The sequence below is a fragment of the Vigna unguiculata genome, chromosome 10 (assembly GCF_004118075.2).
Source record: "Vigna unguiculata cultivar IT97K-499-35 chromosome 10, ASM411807v1, whole genome shotgun sequence".
NCBI lineage: Eukaryota > Viridiplantae > Streptophyta > Magnoliopsida > Fabales > Fabaceae > Vigna > Vigna unguiculata.
Genome location: NC_040288.1, coordinates 22,331,006 through 22,356,134, shown reverse-complemented (window position 1 = coordinate 22,356,134; position 25,129 = coordinate 22,331,006). Strand labels below are relative to the sequence as shown.

At 27.8% G+C, this 25,129-nt stretch overlaps 1 protein-coding gene across 1 annotated transcript; it reads left to right on the top strand.

Annotated features, from left to right (window-relative positions):
- The first annotated feature begins 1,090 nt into the window (after positions 1-1,090).
- LOC114165409 lies at positions 1,091-22,084 on the top strand. The gene is made up of 3 exons (XM_028050046.1): positions 1,091-1,360; positions 21,708-21,782; positions 22,025-22,084. Exons 1-3 carry the CDS (start codon positions 1,091-1,093, stop codon positions 22,082-22,084), a joined length of 405 nt encoding a protein of 134 aa, XP_027905847.1.
- The last annotated feature ends 3,045 nt before the right edge of the window (positions 22,085-25,129 follow it).

Below are 25,129 nucleotides of genomic sequence, written 5' to 3'. Positions count from 1 at the left end.
ACCTAACAAAATTTGATTAAAATGACTAAATTCATGCATTATGCATTTCGAAAGATGAATGACTAAATTGGTCCAAAATTTCGAAATGGACTAATTCCAAAATTCACTGAAAGTTAAGGGACCAAAAACATATTTAACCCTTTAATTATTTAAATTTTATTTTAAAAAATAATATTATTTAAATAAATAAATTTTTTTCTATACTACTTTTCTTTCTTTTATGATATGCCATTGGTTAGTCATGTAATAAAATTAAATTTAAAAAATGTGTTTTAATTTGATTTTGTAAAATACTTTTATTTAAAAATAGTAATAATAATTGTATCTTAAAGAAATTATCGACAATAAAACATATTTATATTAAATTATAATATAGATATTTTTATTATTGAATATTCTTCATATTTTAAGTAAAATTTAAGTTGATATCTATTTTAAATCTGCTATAAATATAAGAAAAGGAAATGATAAGAAAGTTACATTCTTAATTTACTTTTTTTTTATATATACCAGTGAAAATATATTCTTTAAATAGAAATAATTTTTATAAATTTTAATATTGTTATGAATTAATGGTCGCCCATTGATTTGATACAATTACTCATATAATTGATACGATTGATACTCATATAATTCATTATTGTTTATGTAATATTCTGTATTAACTATTTGATTTATATTTTTTTTGGATTACCATTGTATCTATAAATATGACTCGTCATATCAGTAATAAGACACACATACAAATAGAAGTTGCTCCCTACTCTCTCATTCTCTATTATTCCTCTCCTTCTTCTCTCTCTTATTAGCTTTATTTTATAACATGTTATCAGCACGAGGGTTATCCAACTGAGCGTGAAGGCATATGTTTTTTTCTCCCTAAGGACAACGTTCTATATTCCTCAACTGAGGTTCTTTCTAATCTTTTTTTCATTCACAAACTTTATCTTTTATATATTTTTTTGTGTGATGATAATTGTTTGATTTTTTTTCTTCTGTCTTATTATTATTATTATTATTATTATTTGATTTCAGCAATTTCATACATGAAATTTGATTATATTAATATTTTATGTGTTAGTTCTAAAACATGTCAAATCTTGCAAAGCTTGAATTTGCAGCCCTTGATATTTCGAGGAAGAATTATTTATCATGGATTTTAGATGCTGAAGATAAAGCTAAAGCTATGATTTTCTTTCGTCGCCATCTTTATGAAGGGTTGAAAATTGAATACCTTACTGTAAAAGACCCTTCTGTATTGTGGAAAAATTTGAAAGTAAGATATGACCACCAGAAAATTGTGATTTTGCCAAAAGCTCGTTATGATTGGATGCATTTACGGTTGCAAGATTTTAAAACTGTAAGTGAATATAATTTTGCAATGTTTAGAATTACTTCTCAATTGACTCTATATGGAGAAAGAATTACTGATGAGGATATGTTGGTAAAAACATTCTCAACTTTTCATGCAACTAATTTGCTTTTGCAACAATAATATCGTGAAAAAGGTTTTCACACATATTCTGAGTTGATTTCATGCCTTCTTGTAGCTGAACAAAATAATGAGCTCTTGATGAAAAATCATGAGGCCCGACCAACTAGTTTTGCTTCATTCCCAAAAGTGAATGCAACAACATCTGATCCACATAATCATGGACGAGGTCAAGACCATAATAATAATCGTGGTTGTAATTTTGATCGTGGTCGTAGCCATGGTCGTGGTCGTGGTTGTGCTATTATTCATGGTCGTGGAGATGGTTATAAAGGAAATTTCGAAGAGAAACTTCATCAACATAAGTGGAACAAGAATGTTGTCGCAACTAAAATCGTGATGGGACGACGAACCAAAAATAAAACTTGAAAAAATAAGAGTTTGGAGTCGCCACCATAGTTTATTCTGGAAAACTACAGAAAAACCAAAAAGAGAAGACAAGGTCTGCAAAAAACCAAATTTTGGGTCCGGGAGTGGGTTACACGTGGGGAATGTATTAGCACCCCACAACGTCCGTCCTAAGACGGTACCTTTAATTAAATATGCAAAAGTTATGTGGTTTTTCAAAATATTTATTTTCCCCAAAAATAATAATAAATGAATTTACAAAAGAAATAAAATATTTTTTTTTGTTTTTTGGGCCCGACGAGGATTAATCTTCACTCCTATATATCTCCATGTGAATGGAGAATCAGGGTTATGTAGTTCTTTATGAAAAACTAATTTAATTTGTTTTATAATTTTGAAAACCTTTTTATTTAAATTTTAGTATTATTTTAAAACTAGTGTCACGCGATGCGAGCGGCCGGACAGACACTTGAAATAAATTCTTTTTTTCTAATCTTTTATTTTTTATTTTTTTTAATTATTTATAAATTTTTAATATTTTTTTAAATTTATTTTAAAGTAGTTGTGGATATCATTGCGACGTGAGCAACCAAATAGATATAAAAGAGCAAACAAAGAAAACTATTTTTTATTTTTAAATCATCTGTATATATTTTTTAGAAAAAACAAAAGTCTAAATCGGATGTCATGCGATGCGAGCGGCCGGGCAGACAGTAAAGAAAGGAGGAAAAATATTTTTTATGATTAAAAAAAGAATGAAAATTAAAAAAAAAACTAAATCAAAAGATGAAAGAATTGAGAGTGATGTACCTTAAAAAAATTTCAATTTCTCCTCACATTTTCTCTTTTATTTTTTTTTTTGCTTCCTTTTCTAATATTTTTGTGTTTATTTTTCCAATAGAGATAAAGATGAGAGGTGTCTATATGGGTGGTAATGAGAGAATTAGAAAAGTGTAGAGAATATTTTCTTCTTCTTTTTTCTACCTCCTTCAATATGTTTTTTTTTTGAAAGAGAGATGAAAAAGGAGGTGTGTGTGGGAGTGGTGAAGGAAAAGAATTAGAGAAGTATAGAGAATATTTTTTCGGTCCCTTTTTCATATGACAGAGTGCGTATTTATACTCACACCTTGCAATATCAATGCAATCTCAGTTTTAATTGTAATGAACAATATAAGAAGGAATTGGTCATGATTGCAACACATTATGGAGATCAAATCGCAGCAAATCAGAGCACAAAATCAATCAAGATCGGTAATATTCATTCTAATCATTAACAAATCAGAGCACAAAATCAATCTCAATCTCAATCTCAATTAGTATTATTGATTCTTATCATTTGAAGAAATATTGCTTCTAATGATCAGAATCATATCACTAATTTCTCTATCAAGAACAAAGGGTATAAAATATTTGAGTTGTTGGGCTCATGAAGGAGTGCGATAACAAATTAGGCTCTTCCTTCTTTTTTCCTTTTTTTTTCTTTTTTCAATCTCTCTTTTTTTTCTTTTTTTTTCTAAAATTAAAGTTTGAAAAACCTTTGAAGAAAAAAAAATAGAAAATAATGTTTCATATTTTTTATTTATTTTATTTTTTGAAAATAAATTTATTCACCCGGACAAAATTAGGTGTTGAGAAATGCGAAAAAGGAAAAAGAAAAGGGTGAAAATAATGGCAAAAAAGATAAAAATATATGTTATCGTTGTGGCAGTAAAGGTCATTGGACCCGTGGCTATTATACACCAAAGCATCTTGTCGAACTCTACCAAGAATCACTTAAAAAGAAGAACATAGAAACACACTTTGCTTATGAAGATGGTATTTTGATTATGGCCATATGGATACTACTCATCTTGATATTGGTGATTTCTTTTCTAAACTCGATAGAAGCAATGATCACCTTATTGGTGATGGGAGTGTTAAAAAATAGTTTTATTTTATTTTATATTATGTTATTAAATTTTAAGACAATGTTTTATATTTAATTCATGTTGCCTTTATATTTATAAGTTTTTATGTTTTTATGAATAAAATCCTCTATTTTTATTTATTTATTTTTTGTTATTTTCCTCTTTCAAAGTAATATCTAATATTGATATTTATGTTTATATGAAGAATGAATATTGGCATTAACACCAATGATGAGGATCTGTGCCTTGCTAATAATGCAACAACACATACAATTCTCAAGAGAAATTAATTTTTCTTATGTTTGGTAATGCGAGAAGTCAATGTTAGTACTATTTCTGGTACTACAAATATAATTGAAGGCTCCGGAAGAGCTATTATACTTCTATCAAGAGGTACAAGATTGCATATTAAAAATGCATTTTATTCTCCTAAGTCCAATAGAAACTTATTAAGTTTCAAGGATATTTGTCTAAATGGATATTATATTGAGACAAATAATGAAGGAGATATTGAATATCTTTATATCACTCGAATTGAGTCAAATAAAAAATGTGTATTGGAGAAATTATCAGCCTTCTCTTATGGCTTGTACTACACATATATTAATGCGATTGAGACACATGTCATTGTAAGCTAGAAGCTTACAAATAAGAATGAATTTCTTGTTTGGCATGATCGGTTGGGTCATCCTAGATATATCATGATGCAAAAAATAGTTAGAAACTCATGTGGACATCTACTTAAAAGTCAAAAACTTCTTCAGTCCAATGATTTCTCATGTACATGTTCGTAGGGAAAGTTGATAATAAGACCATCGCCAGAAAAAATTAGAAATGAGTCAATCTCATTTTTAGAACGAATACAAGGTGATATTTGTGGTCCAATACACCCACCATCTGGATCATTTAGATATTTCATGGTATTAATTGATGTGTCCACTAGATGGTCACATATTTGTTTACTATCAACTCAAAATCAAGCATTTGCTAAGTTATTAGCACAATTGATCAAGTTGAGAGCCCATTTCCTAGATTATCCAATTAAGAAAATTCGTCTTGATAATGCTGGTGAATTTACATCTCATGCTTTTAATGAGTATTGTATGTCAATTGGAATTGAAGTTGAACATCTAGTAGCACATGTTCATACTCAAAATGGACTTGCAGAATCATTGATAAAACATCTAAAATTGATTACAAGACCTTTACTTATGAAAGTTAATCTTCCAATGACTACTTGGGGATATGCAATTCTGCATGTTGTAGTATTGATTCGCATCAGACCCACAACTTATCACAAATACTTTCCACTGCAGTTGGTTTTCAGTTAGCAACCTAATATTTCTCATTTAAGAATTTTTGGGTATGCTGTATATGTCCCAGTTTCCCCACCAAAAAGAACTATGATGGGTCCTCAAAGACGTTTGGGAATATATGTTGGATATGATTCTCCATCGATAATAAAATATCTTGAACCATCAACAGGTGACTTATTTACAGCTCGATTTGTTGATAGTCATTTTGATGAATCAGTTTTTTCAACGTTTGAGGGAGAAAGAAAGAAATTGGAAAAGGATATTGGTTGGAATGAATTATCATTATCTCATCTTGATCCTCGTACAAAAGAGTGTGAACTAGAAGTTCAACGGATAATTCATTTACAAAAATTGGCCAACCAATTACCATATGCTTTTATTGACACAAAAAGGGTAACTAAGTTGCATATATCCGCTGCTAATGCTCCAATCAGAATTGATATTCCTGTTGGACAATCTAATATAGCAAATGAATCTCAAACACGCCTGAAGCGTGGTATGCTTGTCGGTTCCAAAGATAAAAATCCTCGGATGAGAAAAAGGAAAAAAAGGCAAGATGGCCTAATCGAGGGGGTAAAAGTCCCAAAATATTCTTTTGACATAATTAATGATTTGGTTCTAAAAGAACCTCAAGTACCTAAAATTATTGAAAATGATGAGATCTCAATAAATTATGTCATGAATCATAAAATATGGAACCGAAATAAAGTCAATATTGACGAGGTTTTTGCATATAATGTAGCAAAGGATGTTATAAGTGACAATGAGGATCAAGAACCAATGACAATTGAAGATTGTCGGCAAAGAAATGATTGGCCAATATGAAAAGATGTAATCCAAGTAGAATTAGATTTGCTTGCTAAACGAAAGGTTTTTGGACCTGTAGTTCGCACACCTGAGGGTGTAAAACCTATTGGGTATAGATGGGTTTTGTACAAAAACGAAATGAGAATGGTGAAATTGTTAGATATAAAGCACGGTTAGTTGCTCAAGGTTTTTCACAAAGACTTGGTATTGATTTTGAGGAGACATATTCTCTAGTGTTGGATGCAACAACATTTAGATATTTAATTAGCCTTGTTGCACAAGAAAGTCTGAATTTACACCTCATGGATGTTGTTACAACCTATTTATATGGCTCTTTGGAGAATGTTATTTATATGAAACTCCCTGAAGGATTTACTTTTCCCATTAAAGCAAATTCTAAAGAGGATTATTCAATAAAATTGAATAAGTCCCTTTATGGATTGAAACAATCAGGACGTATGTGGTATAATCGTCTTAGTGAGTACTTGTTAAAGGAAGGGTATAAAAATGACCCTATTTGTCCTTGTATTTATATGAAAAGATCCGATAATTTGCCATAATTGTATTTTATGTAGATGACATAAACATAGTTGGAACTCCTAATGAGCTCACAAAGGCCATTGATTGTTTAAAGAAAGAATTTTGAGATGAAGGATCTTGGAAGGACAAAGTTTTGTTTGAGATTACAAATTAAGTATTTAAATAAAGGTGTTTTTGTACATTAAGAAGCTTATATAATGAAAGTGCTTAAAAAGTTCTATATGGACAAATCACATTCATTATGCATTCCAATGGTGTTGAGGTCATTAGATGTTGATAAAGACCCTTTTAGACCTCAAGAAAAAGATGAAGAACTACTTGGTCTTGAAGTACCATATCTTAGTGCTATAGGAGCACTAATGTATCTTGCTAATTATACTCGACCTGATATAGCATTTGCTGTAAATTTGTTAGCAAGATATAGTTCTTCACCTACAAGAAGACATTGGAATAGAGTAAATCAAATACTTTGTTACCTTAAGGGCACTATGAATATGGACTTATTTTACCCAAATGATTCAAAATTAGATCTATTAGGTTATGCAGATGCGGGTTATTTATCAGATCCTCAAAATGGTCAATCACAAACAGGATATTTGTTCACATGTGATGGCACAACGATTTCATGGCGATCTGTGAAACAAAAAATAACAACAACATCGTCAAATCATGCAGAAATCTTAGCATTACATGAGGCAAGTCATGAATGTGTTTGGTTAAGGCCTATAATTCAACATGTGCGACAAACTTGTGGTTTATCCTTGGAAAAAATGAAACCAACAACCATATATGAAGACAATAGTGCATGCATTGCTCAATTGAAAGAAGGATATATTAAAGGAGACAAAACAAAACATATTCTTCCGAAATTTTTTTGAACTCATGATCTTCAAAGAATTGGTGATGTAGAGATCCAAAAGATTTGCTCATGTGAAAATGTAGTAGATTTATTGAAAAAGTCTTTGCTAAGAAGAACTTTTGAGCAATTGGTTCACAAGATTGAACTCTGTCATCTTGATGATGTAAATTTACATGAGGGGAAAAAATAGAAGATGTAAAGAACAATATTATATAGAATTATGTACTATTTTTCCTTCACTAGGTTTTTATCCCAAAGAGTTTTTCCTAGTAAGGTTTTAACGAGGAACATTCTTTTATCAATGGACACCCAAGGGGGAGTGTTGTGAATTAATGGTCGTTCATTGATTTGATACAATTACTCATATAATTGATACGATTGATACTCATATAATTCATTACTCTTTATGTAATATTTTGTATTAACTATTTGATTTATATCCTTTCTAGGTTACCATGTTGTATATATAAATAGGACTCGTCCTATCAATAATAAGACACACATACAGACGAAAGTTGTTCCATACTCTCTCATTCTCTATTATTCCTCTCCTTCTTCTCTCTCTTATTAGCTTTATTTTATAACAAATATAAGTATTTTTTTTTATTTGTAGGTATCTTTTTTATTAAAGATACTTATTTTAGTTTAAAAAATAATTTATTTAAAAGAAAAGGTGTAACGTCCCATTTAATAAATAAACTTAATTAAATGAAACATCGCACAATATAATATAAAAAGCAAAGTTGCGGAGTATCAAAGTCACTCCTTGCGGTTGTTCAGAATAAACGAGGAAAGAACCCAAGGCACACCATGATGCCAACAACAATACGAGTAAGAAGTTTAATAGTAGTAAAGTAAGTGCCCTAAGGGCAAAGAAATACATGGGCTACGACCCTAAAGTAAATTCAGAAAAAGGTGGGGTCCAGCCCAAGATGAGCTATGCAGCGGAATCTCCATTACCCTGTTGACCATGAGGAGTTCTCGCATTTGCTCCCATCAATAAATTGATGATCATCACAAAAATAGAAGACCACACACAGAACATACAACAAGCAGGAAGGGTAAGCTAGAGTAGAAAGTGATTTTATCATACAATTGCATACTTTTTCATAGTCCAAGATACATACAACAACCAATCATGTGATGACTCACAAACAATACACTAAGACTCAAGACACGACTTATCCGAATACATATAATTAGTCAGATTCACTAGATGCTTGCACTTGTGGTGGCCTCTACTACTCTGCAAAGCCAATTGCCAATGAGTTTCACCCTACCACTCACAAGGTTAGCCTTAAAATATCTAAGGTCTCCTGCTACTCTCACCACTTGAGTCAGTATGCTCTACGTGAGACTAACTGACTCTTTAAAGTGTCAGGATGCAATCCTTACCTTGAATCCTTACTAAATTATATAATGAGGCACCACCACGAACTTTATGGAATTACGTCCTAAGAATGAGGCACCACCATGAAACTTCCACTAACATAGGTCATGGAATTACGTCCTAACCATAAGGCACCACCATGCAACCATCGTGGAATTACGTCCTGACCAATGAGGCACCACCATGAGATCTCGCCTAGAGATCCATGGAATTACGCCCTGACCAATGAGGCACCACCACACAACCGTGGAATTACGTCTTGATCACACCAAAATCATGTTTCTCCAACCAACATAAAGTCATTTAACATACCAATTTAACAATTTTTTATTATATTATTATTATTATCATTAATTATATATATATATATATATATATTAATAATAATAATAATAAATATATTATTAATTATTATATATTAATCATTATATTTTTAATAATATTTTAATTATTATATGTAGTTATAATTATAAATATTATAATTATTATATATTATTAAAAATAATTCTTAAATTTGTATTATTATATTATTTATTATTATAAATTATTATTATATATATATATATATATAATAAAATATTATTTATAACGTATAATAGAATATTAAAGTGTAAGGAGAAAAAGGTCAAAAATGATATATCCGCACAAATTTTTTTTGTGTGATGAGATGAAATTGTGATAACTTTTTCTAAATCCATCTGCACAAATCTTTGCATATCTTCTAAAACGAACAGAGTTTCACTTCTTAATTTGTCCTTCAAATTTGCTTCTATAGTACTATTTATTTAAAGGAACACTGCGTAAAAGTTTTTCTAATCTTCAACATATTTATTATTAAAAAATAACTTATATTAAAAGTATTAATTCCTATTTTTTTATACTAATTTTTTCGCTCTTAATTTTATCATTTTATAATTTATAATTAGTTGGTCATTTATTAAAATATTAAAGAATAATGTATATTTAAAGTTTTTTTTTATACTATTGTTTTTATTTTTAATTGTATCTCTTTGTGACTTCTAATTACTTGATCATTTAAAAAATTAAATTTTTAAAAATATATTTTAATTTTATTTATCTAAATAATGTTATTTAACAAAAATAATATATATTTATTAATGATACCAATTTTTTATAATGTCATATAAAAAATTGTCTCTCTAAAGAATTATTTCACTATGTTATCCGCTTGTTTTTGTTTATAAATTGATTTACCGTAAGAATAAAAATTTCAAATCTATCATTTAATTTTTAATAAATTATTATTTTAATTCTTAAATAGCATAATTAATTTCTCAAATTTTAAATTTTTATATCAAACTTTAAAACATCAATTATATATAAAGTTTGAATATTTTTTGTTAATCAAATTAATCTATGATATGAATTCCTAAAAATTATTTTAGAAATTAGTTTATTTTTAAAATATATAAATAATTACTTATTTTAATTTGTGCACTTAAACACATTCAGTCATCAAAAAAATTTCTCTTATATTTAAAGTATTAATGTTTTTATACTATTTTGTCTTCATTTTTAATTTTTTCCCTTTATGAAGTCTAATTACTTGGTCCTTTTATATTAAATTATTATATAAATATTAATATTCTTCCTATTTTATGGCTTAACTATGTTTTAATCCTCTCATAAATTTGGAAACTTTTGATTGATTAATTGATAAATTTTCATGATTGATTGAGTATTCAATAAATTTAGATTTTTCAATTGATCCCTGAACTTTTTTTGCTTTTTTTTTTTGCTTGGGGGTGATGGACCAGTAAGAAGCTGACATGATTATTATTTTATAATGTGATTAAATATGTTTTTGATCCCTTAACAGTTTGTAAATTTTGGAATTAATCCATTTGGAAACTTTAGACTAATTTAGTTTCATAATAGTATTTGATTTAACATTAAAGCCAAAATGTGTCAAATAGTATAAACAAATCAGATATAATCCTGAAATGCATACGAAACATGAAATAAACCTAATAAAATTTGATTAAAAGGACTAAATCCAAGTATTTCAAGATATGAAGAACTAAATTGGTTCAAAGTTTCGAAATGGACTAATTTCAAAATTTACTGAAAGTCAAGTGACTAAAAACATATTTAACCATTTTATAATGTCACTTTGTTGACATGTCATTTTATTGTTTTATTATTTTAAAATTTTAAAATTTATAATTTTATAATTTAAATTTTATAAATTTACAATTTTATAATTGTATAATTTATTATTATTTTTATTCAAAATTGTATAATTATAAAATTATGATTTTATTATTTCAATAATATATCATAATTTTATATTTTATAAAATTATAATATTTTTATTTTTGAGAAATTCTTATAAACTTTTACCTTGGAAGAGATATTTTATGAATCTTTCAGAAGTTAGTTTTACATTTTTTTAATGTTGGAAATTGAACTCCATTGAGACAAATGCTAATAAGTAATAATATATACTTTAAGCAAACGTTACATTTGGGAAAAAATTTATTTTATCTAACACATGAGAAAATATAATTATGAGAAAATATAATTATCATGTTTAAATTTTTAAATAATATTTCCAGAAAATAACGATTTTAAAAATATATATTTAGATTAGCCTCTAATTTAATAGTTATAAAAAATTCGTACTAGCGCGTAAACTTAAACTTAAACCTAACTTAAAAATTTTAGTTAAAATAAGTCTAATGTATAATATATCATGTAATCAATAATTTTTTAATAAAATTATATATTAATTTTCATATCCATGAAATTCATACAAACTTTCTCAAATCATATTTTTATTTAACCAAATAGATTTTTAATTGTTTTTGAGAGAAAAAAAATCTTAAATTATACCCTGGACAATTATAATTTTATGGTTTTAATTTTTAAGTATAATTATAAAATTATAATTTTATTATATGAATAAAATTTGAAAATATATCATAATTTTATATTTTACAAAATCATAATTTCATAATCATATAGTTTTGAATTAAAATATTAAAATTATAAAAATATAAAAATATAAATCATACAATTATAAAATTATAAATTATAAACTATATTATGAAATTATGAAATTACAAAATAATAAAATAATAAAACGACATGTGACTACATGAGTAATTGATATGACAAGATAATAATCATATCAGCCATATTAACCACATCACCAAGTTAAAAAACAAAGTTAACAACTTCGAAAAAATTAAATTTATTGAATACTCAATACATCACAATAAATTACCAGGAACTCAATTAAAAAATTTCTAAATTTATTAAAGACTTAAAATTTAATTAAGCCTATATTTATTATGTCAAAATTAAATCTATATTATTTAATAAATAATTAACATGAATCATATATACTTAAAATTTCGTATAAGGTTTTAACTAATTATATTTGTAACAAAATAAATTAAAAGATCGTACTTAATATAATTCATTTCAAGTGTTTAAAATATACATTTATAATAAAAAAATTATAATAAAAAAATTACGCTTCTAATATTATAATTTTTCTTTTATATTCATTGAATTCATGTTCTATTATTTACAACTTGAAATTGTCAAAGTTGGTTACTTTAATAAGACTGAAAAAAAAATTAAAAGCTAACATACCAATTGCCTTAAAATATAATATATTTATATTGTCATCAGATAAATTAGACAAATTTAACAACAAAACTCAGACCAATATAACAAAAAAATTAGAAGAAAATAAAATATATTTAAAGTATTAATTCATTTTTAATACTATTTTTTTCATTTTTCATTTTATGATTTCTAATTACATGGTAATTTATTAAAATTAAATTTAAAAAATATATTTACTTTTATTTCTTAAAATAATATTATTTAAAAAATAATATATTTTTATTGGTAACACAAATTGTTAACAGTACCATAATAATATTTTCTTAAAATATTGTCAAAATAAAATTACATTTATTTTTTTATACTAAATTATAATATAAATATTCTTGTCGTTGATTTTCTTTTTATATTTTTAGTATGTAAAAAATTAGTTGGTATCTTGATAAGACGAGTCTAGTAATAAGCATTTGACGAGTCTAGCAATAGACATTTGACAAGTCGTTCATATATTGATTAAACGACTTTAGTAATATACATTAGATAAGTCTTTCCACACACAAATTAAACAATTATAGAGAAAAACATTAGATGAGTCATTCCATACATTGATTATATAATTTGAAGAATACACATTAGACGAGTATATTCAAACACTGATTAGACAAGTCTATCAATATACATTAGATAAGTCTGTTTAAACACATATTAATTGAATTTATTAATACACATTACAATACTATATCCATTATCTGGTTAGACGGGTCTTACAATATATATTAGACAAATTTGTCGATATACTAATTAGACGAGTTTAACAATACAGATTAGACAAGTGTGTCCATATCATAATTAGACGAGTCTAACAACACATATTAGATGAGTTTATCAATGCATTAATTACAGGAGTCTAACAATACATATTAGATCAGATTGTTCATACACTAATTTATATTTTTAGTGACTCTAATTTTACATATTTTTGCACACATTCTTTATACTTTAGAGTGTCTACTCTATATTTATGCATATGCTTTATCTTTTATATATTTACAAAGTTTACTATTTATATTTTTTATAGACATATTTACTTTTTAAACTTAGAAATCATTTTTCACATTGATTATATTCAAAACTTAATTATAAACTTAAAATTGTTTATTGTTTCTTTCCTGAACCTCTAAATCTCTTTTAATAAACACAGCCAAATACCAACCCGTGCTTACACAAATCTTGATAATTTTAGTGTAGACATTGTATTTTTCACATAACAAATACAATGTCTACATTTATGCATATGCTTTATCCTTTATATTTTTACAAAGTTTACTATTTATATTTTTATAGACATATTGACTTTCTAAACTTAGAAATCGTTTTTCACATTGATTATATTCAAAACTTAATTATAAACTTAAAATTATGTATTGTTTCTTTCCTCAACCTCTAAATCTCTTTTAATAAATATAGCCAAATACCAACACGTGCTTAGACAAATATTTAAAACTAGTTTATTGTGTTGTTACTAAGAGAATGTATTACGTTGTTTGATGATGTCCACTTGAAAAAGATAATCTAGGATATGTGTACTCTAACAACATTTAGATATTTTTAACCAAATTAAGTTTATTTAAATTTAAATGTTGCATTGAACTTTATTTAAAAAAATTGTTTTAATCATTTCTAAGCAACTTTATAAATTCAAATGTAAAATTTTGAAATAGTTTTATATAAGTTACAAAATTCAAATGTAAAAATATAATTATAATATTTATATAAAAGTTAAATTTGGTTTCAATTTAGAAGGGATGAAATTACTACAATTTACAAAGAGATTAAGACTAAATTGAGACAAAATATCAAATACAGGGACTAAATTGAGAATTTTTACATAAACAATTGACATGTGGTAGAACTATAATTTGACATGTGATAGTTTTTTTTTTAAATTTAAAAAATTACAAAAAATTTAAAAAATTTAAAAAATTTAAAAAATAAAAAAATAAAAAAATCACAAACTGACACATGGCAAAATTCTAATTTGACATGTGTCAGCTACTTTTTAAGAAAATAAATGTAAAACATTATAAAAAAAATAAAGAAACCACACGCAATGGCGGACCTTGGTGGGGACAAAAGGGAGCCATGGCTCCCCAAACTTTTAATTATATATATATATATATATATATATATATATATAATTTTTATTATTTTTATTAAGTTATATATATATATATATATATATATTGTTTAAAAAGTAAAATAAAAATTAATTTGATGGATTAATAACTGGATTAAAGAGATTAAGGTTTTATATCTGGTTATAAGGTTTATCCACAACAAGTCATAAAAAGGTATGAAATAAAAGAAAGACAGATTAGGAAAAAGAAATTGGAGAACAAAGATGACAAATATGCATACTCACACGATCTCATGAATAAGTATCCTAATATGATATATCTATGTTAGATTTATGATTCTTCCATTATGATTTTTCTCCCAAATTAAGTTTTCCCAAATTAGTATGAACCCTAACTATGATTTTAGGAATTTTTGGTATGAAATTGGCATGAACCCTAATTATATTTTCTCAAATTAGTATAACCCAACATTATAAAATGTTGATATTTTGTATTTTCAACTACATACAATAAATTAGTTGAATACTCTTGAATTGAAATAAAAATTAGAATACTCATTTATGTGAATTCAACAAATTAAGAAAATTAAAAATTGAAAAGTTTGAATTGCATGATTTAAATAAAGAAAATAATTTTTTTAATTAAAAAAATTATCTATAAAACATCTAATTTGGCATCCCTACATATTTTCTTCAAGTTCCGCCACTGACCACATGTAGCACACAATTAACGTTGTTGATGATGTTTTAACGGAAATGACCAAATTATAACAAATTTTCAAAAAATAAGATCTAATTAGGACGACTTAGAAATTAAGGACTTAATTGAGATTTTTTTAAAGAAAACAAAGACCTTCCCTATTATTAAACCAAAAGAAAAATTAAACAAGAGGTGCTAGTGCTAAATAGGGTGTGCTAATAGGAATAACTTTATTTAGAAGCCACTTCTTTCGTTGAGTTTGCTCTGAGAACCCAAAGTCAGATAATGGACCTTTCCTTAAATCGGTATTTTCATTTCCTGCGCCTAACCTATGACTTGTGTGAATGTTTTTCATGAGTATATCTTTCTTCTTGCATCCCATATTTTCTTTCTACACCGCATAGTCATATGAAAATAACTTAATTATCCTTAATTAAAATATATTAAAAATCTTAATATTTTCCCTTCATTCACAGCATCAGCATCACTATCACTTTGACCACCTTCGTAATTTGTATTAGTCATGTTCACACGATCTTTTAGTTATTTTTCTATTAAAAATTAAATGAATTATATAAATATGAAATGCGGTTGAAATATTATGTGCTAAAAAACATAAAAATAAACATAAAAGATTTTTGTGTATATATATATATATATATATATATATATATATATATATTAGTATTTGAACAGATAAATTAATAATTAATAAATATAAATATAAATATATCCTGAAAGGTGTGATGGAAACCGTGACGGAATCTGAATAAAAATTTTAGGAGGCCAAATTATATTTGTTATATATAAATTATTTTTCATTTCTTTACATCATTTTTCTATTCAAAACAAGCACTCATAATAATAGAATCCAAACAATATGAAAATAATATATATGAAAGAATAACATAAAATTTATCATCAACAATAATATATTATAAAAAAACAAAAGTTACCTTTAGTTAGAGTACTACTCTAGGCTCTTTCAGTGATTTAAAATTTTCAATAATTGAATCAGAACTGAAGCTAGCTTTTTCAATAACTTAAAATCTTCAATAATTGAATTAGAACGGAAGCTAGTTGTAATATCCCTTTCAGCTTCCATCTTATTTCTTAGCTTCTTCTTGATTATTTTCATTACAGAAAAATATCTTTCAGTTATAGATGTAGAATTTGGAAGAGTCATGATAAGACGAAGTAATAAATATAAATAAGGTAATAATATATAAATATATTTTTTTAAATATATAAAAAATAAAATAAAATAAAAATTATTAAGATTAATATAAATAAAATAATAATATATAAATATTATTTTTTAAATATATAAAAAATAAAGTAAAAAAAAAAATATTAGTGGAGTCGTTGCTCTCCTGTCAATGCTATCTTCCGCCACTGGATGGGAAGTATATTGAACATCTAACTTACATATTTTAGTTCCTAAAACTTATATTCATTATTTTTTAATTGTCCTAATATAATTATATCCAGTATATTTACATTTTGTAAACGTATACTAATGTGCGTCAATTTTTTGATAAATATCCTCATAATATTATTAATTCTAATAATGTATAGTTTTATTTAGTAATAATTGAAACGTACGTAATTTCATTTTCCACATCATAACAAAAATACATTAACTCATTGATTAAATATTATTGTGGTAGTTAAAGGAACATTGTTTCACATGTGATCTTTACCATTTGATAATTTATTCTCTTATTTTTCAATCATGATATGACGTCCCTCACATTACGTTAATGTCATAGTACATATCTACGTCACATTAACAAAACCCTATAATTTTTCAACACATGGGACTTGACTCATGCAACTACAATTTTCTCATTCACATATTACAGTTAGCATTTTTATTTTCTAAGCAAAATAAATGTGGAAAGAAAACCTAACCATTCTTCATTCTCCACTCAATTCCGGCGCAGCATTGCGGTTTCCATTGAAGACATTGTTTCTTATTATCTTCAGCCAAAATATAAGACAAAACTCAAATTCATCTCTATGATAAAAGTTATTTATAGTTGCGTGATATTTGAATATTCTTTTTCAAAGACACATTATTTCTCTTTCAAAGCAGAAAGAAAACAACAAACAAAATGTGTAAGGAAAAAGGAATATGTGTATATAAGGGAAAGTATGAGACCACGTGTATGGACATTTATAAACAGACTTTTTCGACTATTATTTTTTTCTAAATAGACTTTTTATACAAATATTTTTGGCTAAATTGTTATAAAAGTATTTTTCATAGTTATTTTTAGTGTAATAAAAAATAAGTTTAATTAAGTCTTTGATTTCTATTTTCGTACATAAATTTCAAATTGGTTTCCCTATATTTTTTTTCTCAGTTAGGCCTATTTTTAAAAAGTGATATGATTGGACTTTTTATACAAATATTTTTGGCTAAATTGTTATAAAAGTATTTTTCATAGTTATTTTTAGTGTAATAAAAAATAAGTTTAATTAAGTCTTTGATTTCTATTTTCGTACATAAATTTCAAATTGGTTTCCCTATATTTTTTTTCTCAATTAGGCCTATTTTTAAAAAGTGATATGATTGGTCATTTTTGTTAGTACGGTTAAAAAAAAACTCTTAAATAATAAATTAATTTTAGTAAAAAAATTATTAGTTATTATAATGACCAATTTAGATATCAATTTACAAAATAAAAATTATTTGTTGTTAAAATAATTACTATTATAAATAAAATATTATAATTCGTCAATAAATTGGTTACTAATTAATTGAAGACTAATTCAAAAATTAATTTTTTTGGTAGTCAAAACTTGGTAGCTAATGTTTAATGACCAATTTATAAACTGATTCCTTTGGTAACTAAATTTTAGATACCAATTATAATTTTTATTCATAATAGTGACTATTTTAATAACCACTAATTATTTATTTTGTAAATTGGTCACTAAAATTGGTTATTAATGAGAAATTTTATTGTAGTGTGTAATAACAATATTAACACTAGTTCAATTTTACGTTTTGACAACGCCTTATATGCCTCGGTTCTAGTGCAAACGAGGCATATCATGATGCAATGACATTTTTTTTAATTCAAGTGAATTTTTATGCCTCGGGTCTCATTAAAACTGAGGCAGAATAGGTGTTATTGTCTTAGTTATAATTACAATCGAGACAGATCTCACTCAAATTTTTTAATTTCCCATTGTTTTAAATATTTTAAAATGATCACATACAACCGAGACATTCCTTCAGTGTCTTCTTCTTGCTTCTACAACACGAACTGCGTGCGCGCCAGGCTCTCCACCGCTCCCTGTGCCAGCCACTACACTGCTTTGTGAGCTACCCACTCCGTTCCCCCTTCCACCGTAGTTTGGCCGTCGAACAGGGCGTTGTTGGGCCACCTCCATTGTCGCGGGATTGAACAATATGTAGATGGAGGCCCTGCGCTAGGTTTTTGTCTTATGTGCTTGGCTCTTTGAACACTTTCTCCACCCGTAAGCACTTTCAAAATTCAATCTTTCCAACTTTTCATTTCCATTTCCATGGTTCTTTGCCTTGAAACTTGTTGAACTTATCTGGTTTGAGCTACCCCAAGGACTCCGAAAAACACATGCTTCCACCAAGAACATTCCCGAGCCAAATATTATTATTAGAGAAGATGGAGCACTCAAAGGTAGCACCACCAGCAACACCAATTCCCGTGTCGGAAATTATGAACTGGGTCAGACAGTGGGCAAAGGAAACTTCTCCACTATGAAGCTTGCACGTTGCCTACTCAACAGCTGTGTAAAAGTTTCTCCTTTTACCACTGCAAAGATTATTAGAATGTGTGTTTTGTATATTGAAAATTGGAAATGGAACAGGTTTTAAATTGGTTCATAAATGCTCGAGTTCGGCTTTAGAGGCCAATAGTTGAGGAAATGTACTTGGAGGAGATGAAAGAACACGAACTAAACTACAATTTTTTTTTTTAATTTTTGATGTCTATTAGGTCTCGGTTGAAGTAAGACCCGAGGCAATAATTTTCGTATATGCCTTGGTTATGAACCGAGGCATAAACCTCTCCTTTTTTACCTCACCAAGATATGCCTCGGTTATGAACCCGTGATAAAAAGGCCAAAATAACCACGACCAAATCTACTCTCTATACTAGCGTAAAGATGCGTCACGTGTCAATTCGTAATTTTTTTAATTAAAAAAAATTGCTATGTGTTAAGTTAACGTCGTATCACTTGGCAGTGACGTTGTGAAGTGACAGTGACAACGTGTAATTGTTAAGTCAAGCATTATTATCTTAATCTCAGTCCTTGTATTTATAATTTTGATTCAATTTAGTCCATTTTTTTTAAATTTAGCAATCTCACCCCTTTCCAAATTAAAACAAATTGTGTAGATGTTATATTGATATTTTTATTAAAATTTACATTTTTATTAAATTTTATTAACGAGATAAAGTTTATTTAAATTTATATTTTACATTGAACTTTATTTAAAATTATCTTAAGTTTTAAATTTATTTGTTCTAAATTGTTCTAAAATTTTACAATTGAATTTATGAAATTGTTATTTTCAAATCAGCTCTAAGATTTGTATAGAAATTATTGACTTTTACACATTTAAAAAATACAATTATTTGAAATATAAAATCGAATAAGAAACAAATTAAAGTATGATGTAATAAAATATCAATACAAATAAAATTCAACGTAAAATATAAATTTTAAAACAAAATTTCAATAAAGTTCAATGTGAAGTATAAATTTCAATAAACTTAATAATGTTAAATATATTTAAAAAAAAATCATTTTTAATAAAAATAACAGTATAACATTTATATGAAATTTAATTTGGTCTTATTTTGGAGAGGGACGAAATTGCTCAATTTAAAAAAAATGAACTAAATTGAATCAAAATAACAAATACATGGATCAAATTGAGATTGAGACAATGACACTTGGTATGACAGTGACTCGTATCACTATCACTACCACATTAAATTGTTATTGCCACGTGGCATCATACTGACTTGATATGAGACAATGTTTTTTAAAAGAATTTATAAAAAAAATAAAAAAAAAATAATCATGAACTGGCACATAACATGTAACACCCCAATTTTGGGATGTCACGGATAGTTTGAAAATTAACGTATTTGACGGAAAATGATTATCATTGAAAATGTACTAATAAAAAAACTTTTAATTTGATAAATAACCATTTCAAACAAAAGAAAATTACATAGTCTTCAATATCTGATTTAAAACCACTAATAAATTATAAAAACTCCCGAGTTCACCCCAGCCTCTCTCCAATCCACTTCATGCCAAAATTATCTGCAATATCCTCTGCTTCCATATAACACACACGTTATACCATCATCGCACATATAACAAACACACAAACAAACAAATAGGGGTAAGTTAATCATAAACAATGATATATATAAAATAATTTCGTAAATAAAACATGACAAATAATACTCAACATCTCATTCAAGTAACACTTAAGCATTAAGATCACAATCAAACTTTATTTTGAGCACACAACCCTCAACATCCAAGCAACCATATCAAACCAACAAACTATCACATTCATATAAAATCCTTAACCATAATCATCATAATCAAGCTCTTTTTTTCCGCGACCTTTTACCCCACAACAACATCTAGTTTCCTAGAAATAGATGGTTCGATGTGTCCACTATCGTAGCCAGGCTGTCTCCTTTATTCCTTAAGGAATTATGAGTGCGAAGTAGATTTTGCTTCTGTTAATACTACCCTTCCATGTGGGTCTCAGTCATTTATTGAGAGACAATTTCAAGATGAATACACTCATGCGAAGTTTGGTGAAGTGCAAAATGAGCTTAGGTGTAAGATGAATTGTAATATAAAAAGTGTTGAAGTTCATGGTTGTAAGGCAAAATATATTGTTAAAGAGGCGTTGATATGGAAAGACCAAAGTGCAAAAAAATATAATGAAGTTATATTGATGTTGTGACAAAAAACATTGAATGCACTTGTTGGCTTTTCGAGTTTAGAGAAGTTCTTTGCCGCCACAGCTTGATGGTCCTTGCCCAAGAGGAGGTAAAATTTGTATCACAAAAGTATATTTTGAGTCCACGGAGCAAACACATATTGCGAAGGCATACTTTGATAAGAGCATCATATAACACTAAGAAAGACGAACCCATTGTTCATAGGTATGACTTATTGTGTAAAAAGTTCTATGACATTGCTGAGTTTGCATGCCAAAGCGAGAGGAGTACATAATTCTTGTGTTCCCAATTAGACTTATTATCAAGGAATCCTTCGTTATCTTGTTCCACAACATTAGAAAACTGTGAACAAACAAATGTGCAAATTTCTTCTCCAATTAATAGTGGTGCTCACCAAACAACGATCCGAAGTCCAATTCACGTTAAAAGAAAGGGTCGACCACGAGGTACAAGGATACAATCAACGGTAGAGAAGATATGCAAAAAAAAAATTTGCAGCAACTAGGAATAAAGCTTCTCGAAATGCCACTGTATGTATTTATTATTTGTATTCAGAGTACAATTTTTTAATATGCAGGTTGTCCAATTGTTAATTTGATTTGTGGACATGCACTTTAGGATGGAGAACTTCATACTTCAATTGCACCAGCTAATGAAATTTTGAATGCTCAAAGTGGTACCACAACCAACATGGTTAGTATTCGTTTCATAACTACATCTTCTTATGCTATTTAATGGAAATAATTAATTACCCCTATGCCATGCCCAGGTTTATGATGTCCAGTGCACAGACTTTTTATCACTTTTAACATCAATAGAAAGTAATCAACAACTTATTGGTACAAAACAGATCATTAGGTATGCCACAGTACAAACATGTTTAATTTTGCCTTATATTTATGATAGCTTAATATTGTAATTGTTTTATTTTTCAGGAACTAGTATCAACAAAAACGACATTTTTTGGATCATTTGGGATGATCAACATGGCATAACCAAACACCTTTTGTTATTAGAGTTTGTGTTTGTCAATGACATGTTTATTTATTCATACGGTCAAAGTATTTGTACTGATTACTGTTTACTACATTCAACTTCAGCAGTAGTGATTAATATTATTCACAGTTTTCATTGTCACTGATTTTGATTGAAAATTCACAATATAGTTGCTTATAAAAAAGCTGTACAACCCTGGCATTTTAATACAATCATGTTATCAGAATTTATAATCATATTGAAGTCATGGTGTTCTTCAGTTAATTTAATTAATAGGCTCCAAAATAAGGGATACCAACGTACTTATCATCAGTTACCTGGTAAGAAAAATATAAAGTGGGTACACACTTAGATGGAAGTCAGTCATCACAAAATAAACTGCATGTAACTTTAATATATAACCACAAATTGAATCCATAACAGAACTGTTTGTTAAAACCATAATTTACAAAATTGATTCTAGTCATTGTCACCCTCAACACTGTATAAAGGAGTGCAACTAACAATTCATTTGCACGTCATCCATATCCAAAAAGACCTAAAAGTTACGCTATAAATCAACACTAAAATATTGACATCTCTACTTCTTTAAATATGGTTTAAATATTTCAAGGACAGCCTCCCTATGCTTATTTTTTGGGTGAAGAATCCAATCACAAATGTACTGCTGCCTGAATTGTTGTAGATCCTCCTGCCACCAAAGAATAACTACTTAATTACATATTCATATCAAAATAACTTTATGCAACTTAAATGTAAACAGTTCCGAGGGTATTATACTCACATCAGTGTAAGCTGACATGCTTTTCCCATCAAATCTTTTGACGCCGTCCCATATCTCAAGATACTTCAACACCATAATACCACAATCATGCCTGCAAGTGATTACCAAAACATTTATTGAAAACTTCCTAATTACGTAACCAAGTTGTATGAATATCCTACTCAATTAAAGTTGTGCTTACAAATTTAGCTGTTCAGGAACGTCTTCAATGTGGACTTCATATGTTGGCTTCAATTGTTTTTTGTCATTTAGTAAGAGCCAAAAATGGTGTTCCGCATTTTGTACGTATAACAGATATAAATCGAACATAAATAATGTGAACACAATAAACATCAGTAATGGAAATTTATAATGTCACAAATGGACTTACCACATGACTATTAATTTGTTTTCGCCTTCGACATTTGTGTGCAAGTGAATCTAAGACAAAGAACTCTTTCGTTTGACAATTAAAAGCATAACACCACCAATGTTCAACATAAATCATTGGGGCAAACAATTGAATAGAAGTAACATTAACAAACACATTTTATTTTATAACAAAATATAACAGCATTTAACAAGTAAGGATACTCACAAAATCTGCTGTTAATATATCCTGCATTGAAACCAAATCACGTGTCAGGTAATGCCTGTAGTCATCTAGACATCACACACGTCTATTCACCTTTCTTTTGTTACAATCAAGGATAACTGCATTTTGAACCACAACAAATGTCAATACTTATACATTAATTTAAGCATAAATATTAAAAGGAAAAAATAAAAAACTTACTGTATAGAAAGGATTGAATATAACCCTGCTAATCTTCCCAGTCAGCCTTTTCTGTTTATACATGAACTCGTAAGCTGCAAACATTATATACTGAACACAAAAACAATAATTATATCAGTACATGGTTGTAGTAAAAATATAAATAGTCATAAACTTAAGTTTCATAATTTACCATGTTATCAATCCAACCACGAGGACGAAAACATTGACATTCATCGCTCCTCAATATTTCACCATTCACATGAACATGAATAGTTCTGAAAAGTCAAAAGTAGCAACTTCAAGTATTAACTATTAGTGCGTGTTGATGTTGAATACATTATAAAAAAAAATAGCATACCTGGCACAACCAACAGCAGTCACATCCTTATACAATTTAGCCTTATCTATAAATAGTGTATTACTTTGACCTTCAGTGTTAGGCTTAATAGCTTTGTCGTCTCCATTATGGTTGGATTTTGGTTTGTCATTCAGGTCATCTTCCTCACACTGATGAGGTTGCGGACTCTCTTTCCGGTGTGAAGGACAACCCTGGCCTTCATCACACTTCCTTTGCTTAGAAGGACAACCCTCTTCTTCATTAACATCATTTCCTTTACCTGCACAGGAGTCAGGTTCAGGAGCATCAAAAAATTCATCACGCATCTTCTTTATCTGTTCTTTCATGTCTAGAATTATCCATTCATGTTTTTCAAATTTTTCTTCCAAATCCACTTGCTGTTTGGAATGAGAAACACCCTGAATGCCATCATTTTTAACATTGTATTGGTCCTCAATATGAACGACATTTTGCACTATTGGGTTGTTCTTCTCCTCTGCAGTTAGGGCCCAACCAAACACAATCTACAAATAAAAAAATCAGTTTTTGAACACATTTCGTAATAAAACCAAATTTAACCAAACATATACAAAGACAACTCAAATAAAACCTTATTCTTTTCAAAAGCAGACTCAATATTAGGTGTCCTAATCTTCACCGACGGCCACCGTAGAAATCTTGGGAATTGAACCCCACCCTCTACATCTTCTAAGCCAAGACAACGAGCAGCCCAAACCTATAACACTGTTAGACAAATCAATAAATTATAATAATGCATAAGGAAAATAAAGGTTCTTAAAACAATAATTACCTGAACAACTACAACAGATCCGGCTAAGTTAAGGCTACGAGTATTTATCTTTTCTCGTACAACCTTACATCCATGATTGAGTGTAGAGATAAAAAAACTATGCACTGACTCTGCCCAGTTATAGTCGCTTAAGTTGTCAAGGTTGTCTAAGACTTTGAAAGGCATATTGGTCACTGTCCTAGAGGTCCTAGGAAAATAAAATACAGTAAAAAAAGTAACAGATACAACCTACAAGTATTGTCTACATCATCATCACTAACCACTAAGTTCTTAATCTTGTTAATTATGTCTCACAAGGTGATTGGTTTCTTCTCAAAAAGTGAACCTACTACCCCATTTACATCAACATCAAATT

What these genes read in the sequence shown, in the direction of transcription:
- LOC114165409 (XM_028050046.1), top strand. Translation starts at nt 1,091, where the DNA reads ATGTCAAATCTTGCAAAGCTTGAATTTGCAGCCCTTGATATTTCGAGG. An exon ending in GGTTGCAAGATTTTAAAACT is followed by an intron (nt 1,361 to 21,707) that starts GTAAGTGAATAT and finishes CATGCACTTTAG; the next exon opens with GATGGAGAACTTCATACTTC. An exon ending in GTGGTACCACAACCAACATG is followed by an intron (nt 21,783 to 22,024) that starts GTTAGTATTCGT and finishes TTTATTTTTCAG; the next exon opens with GAACTAGTATCAACAAAAAC.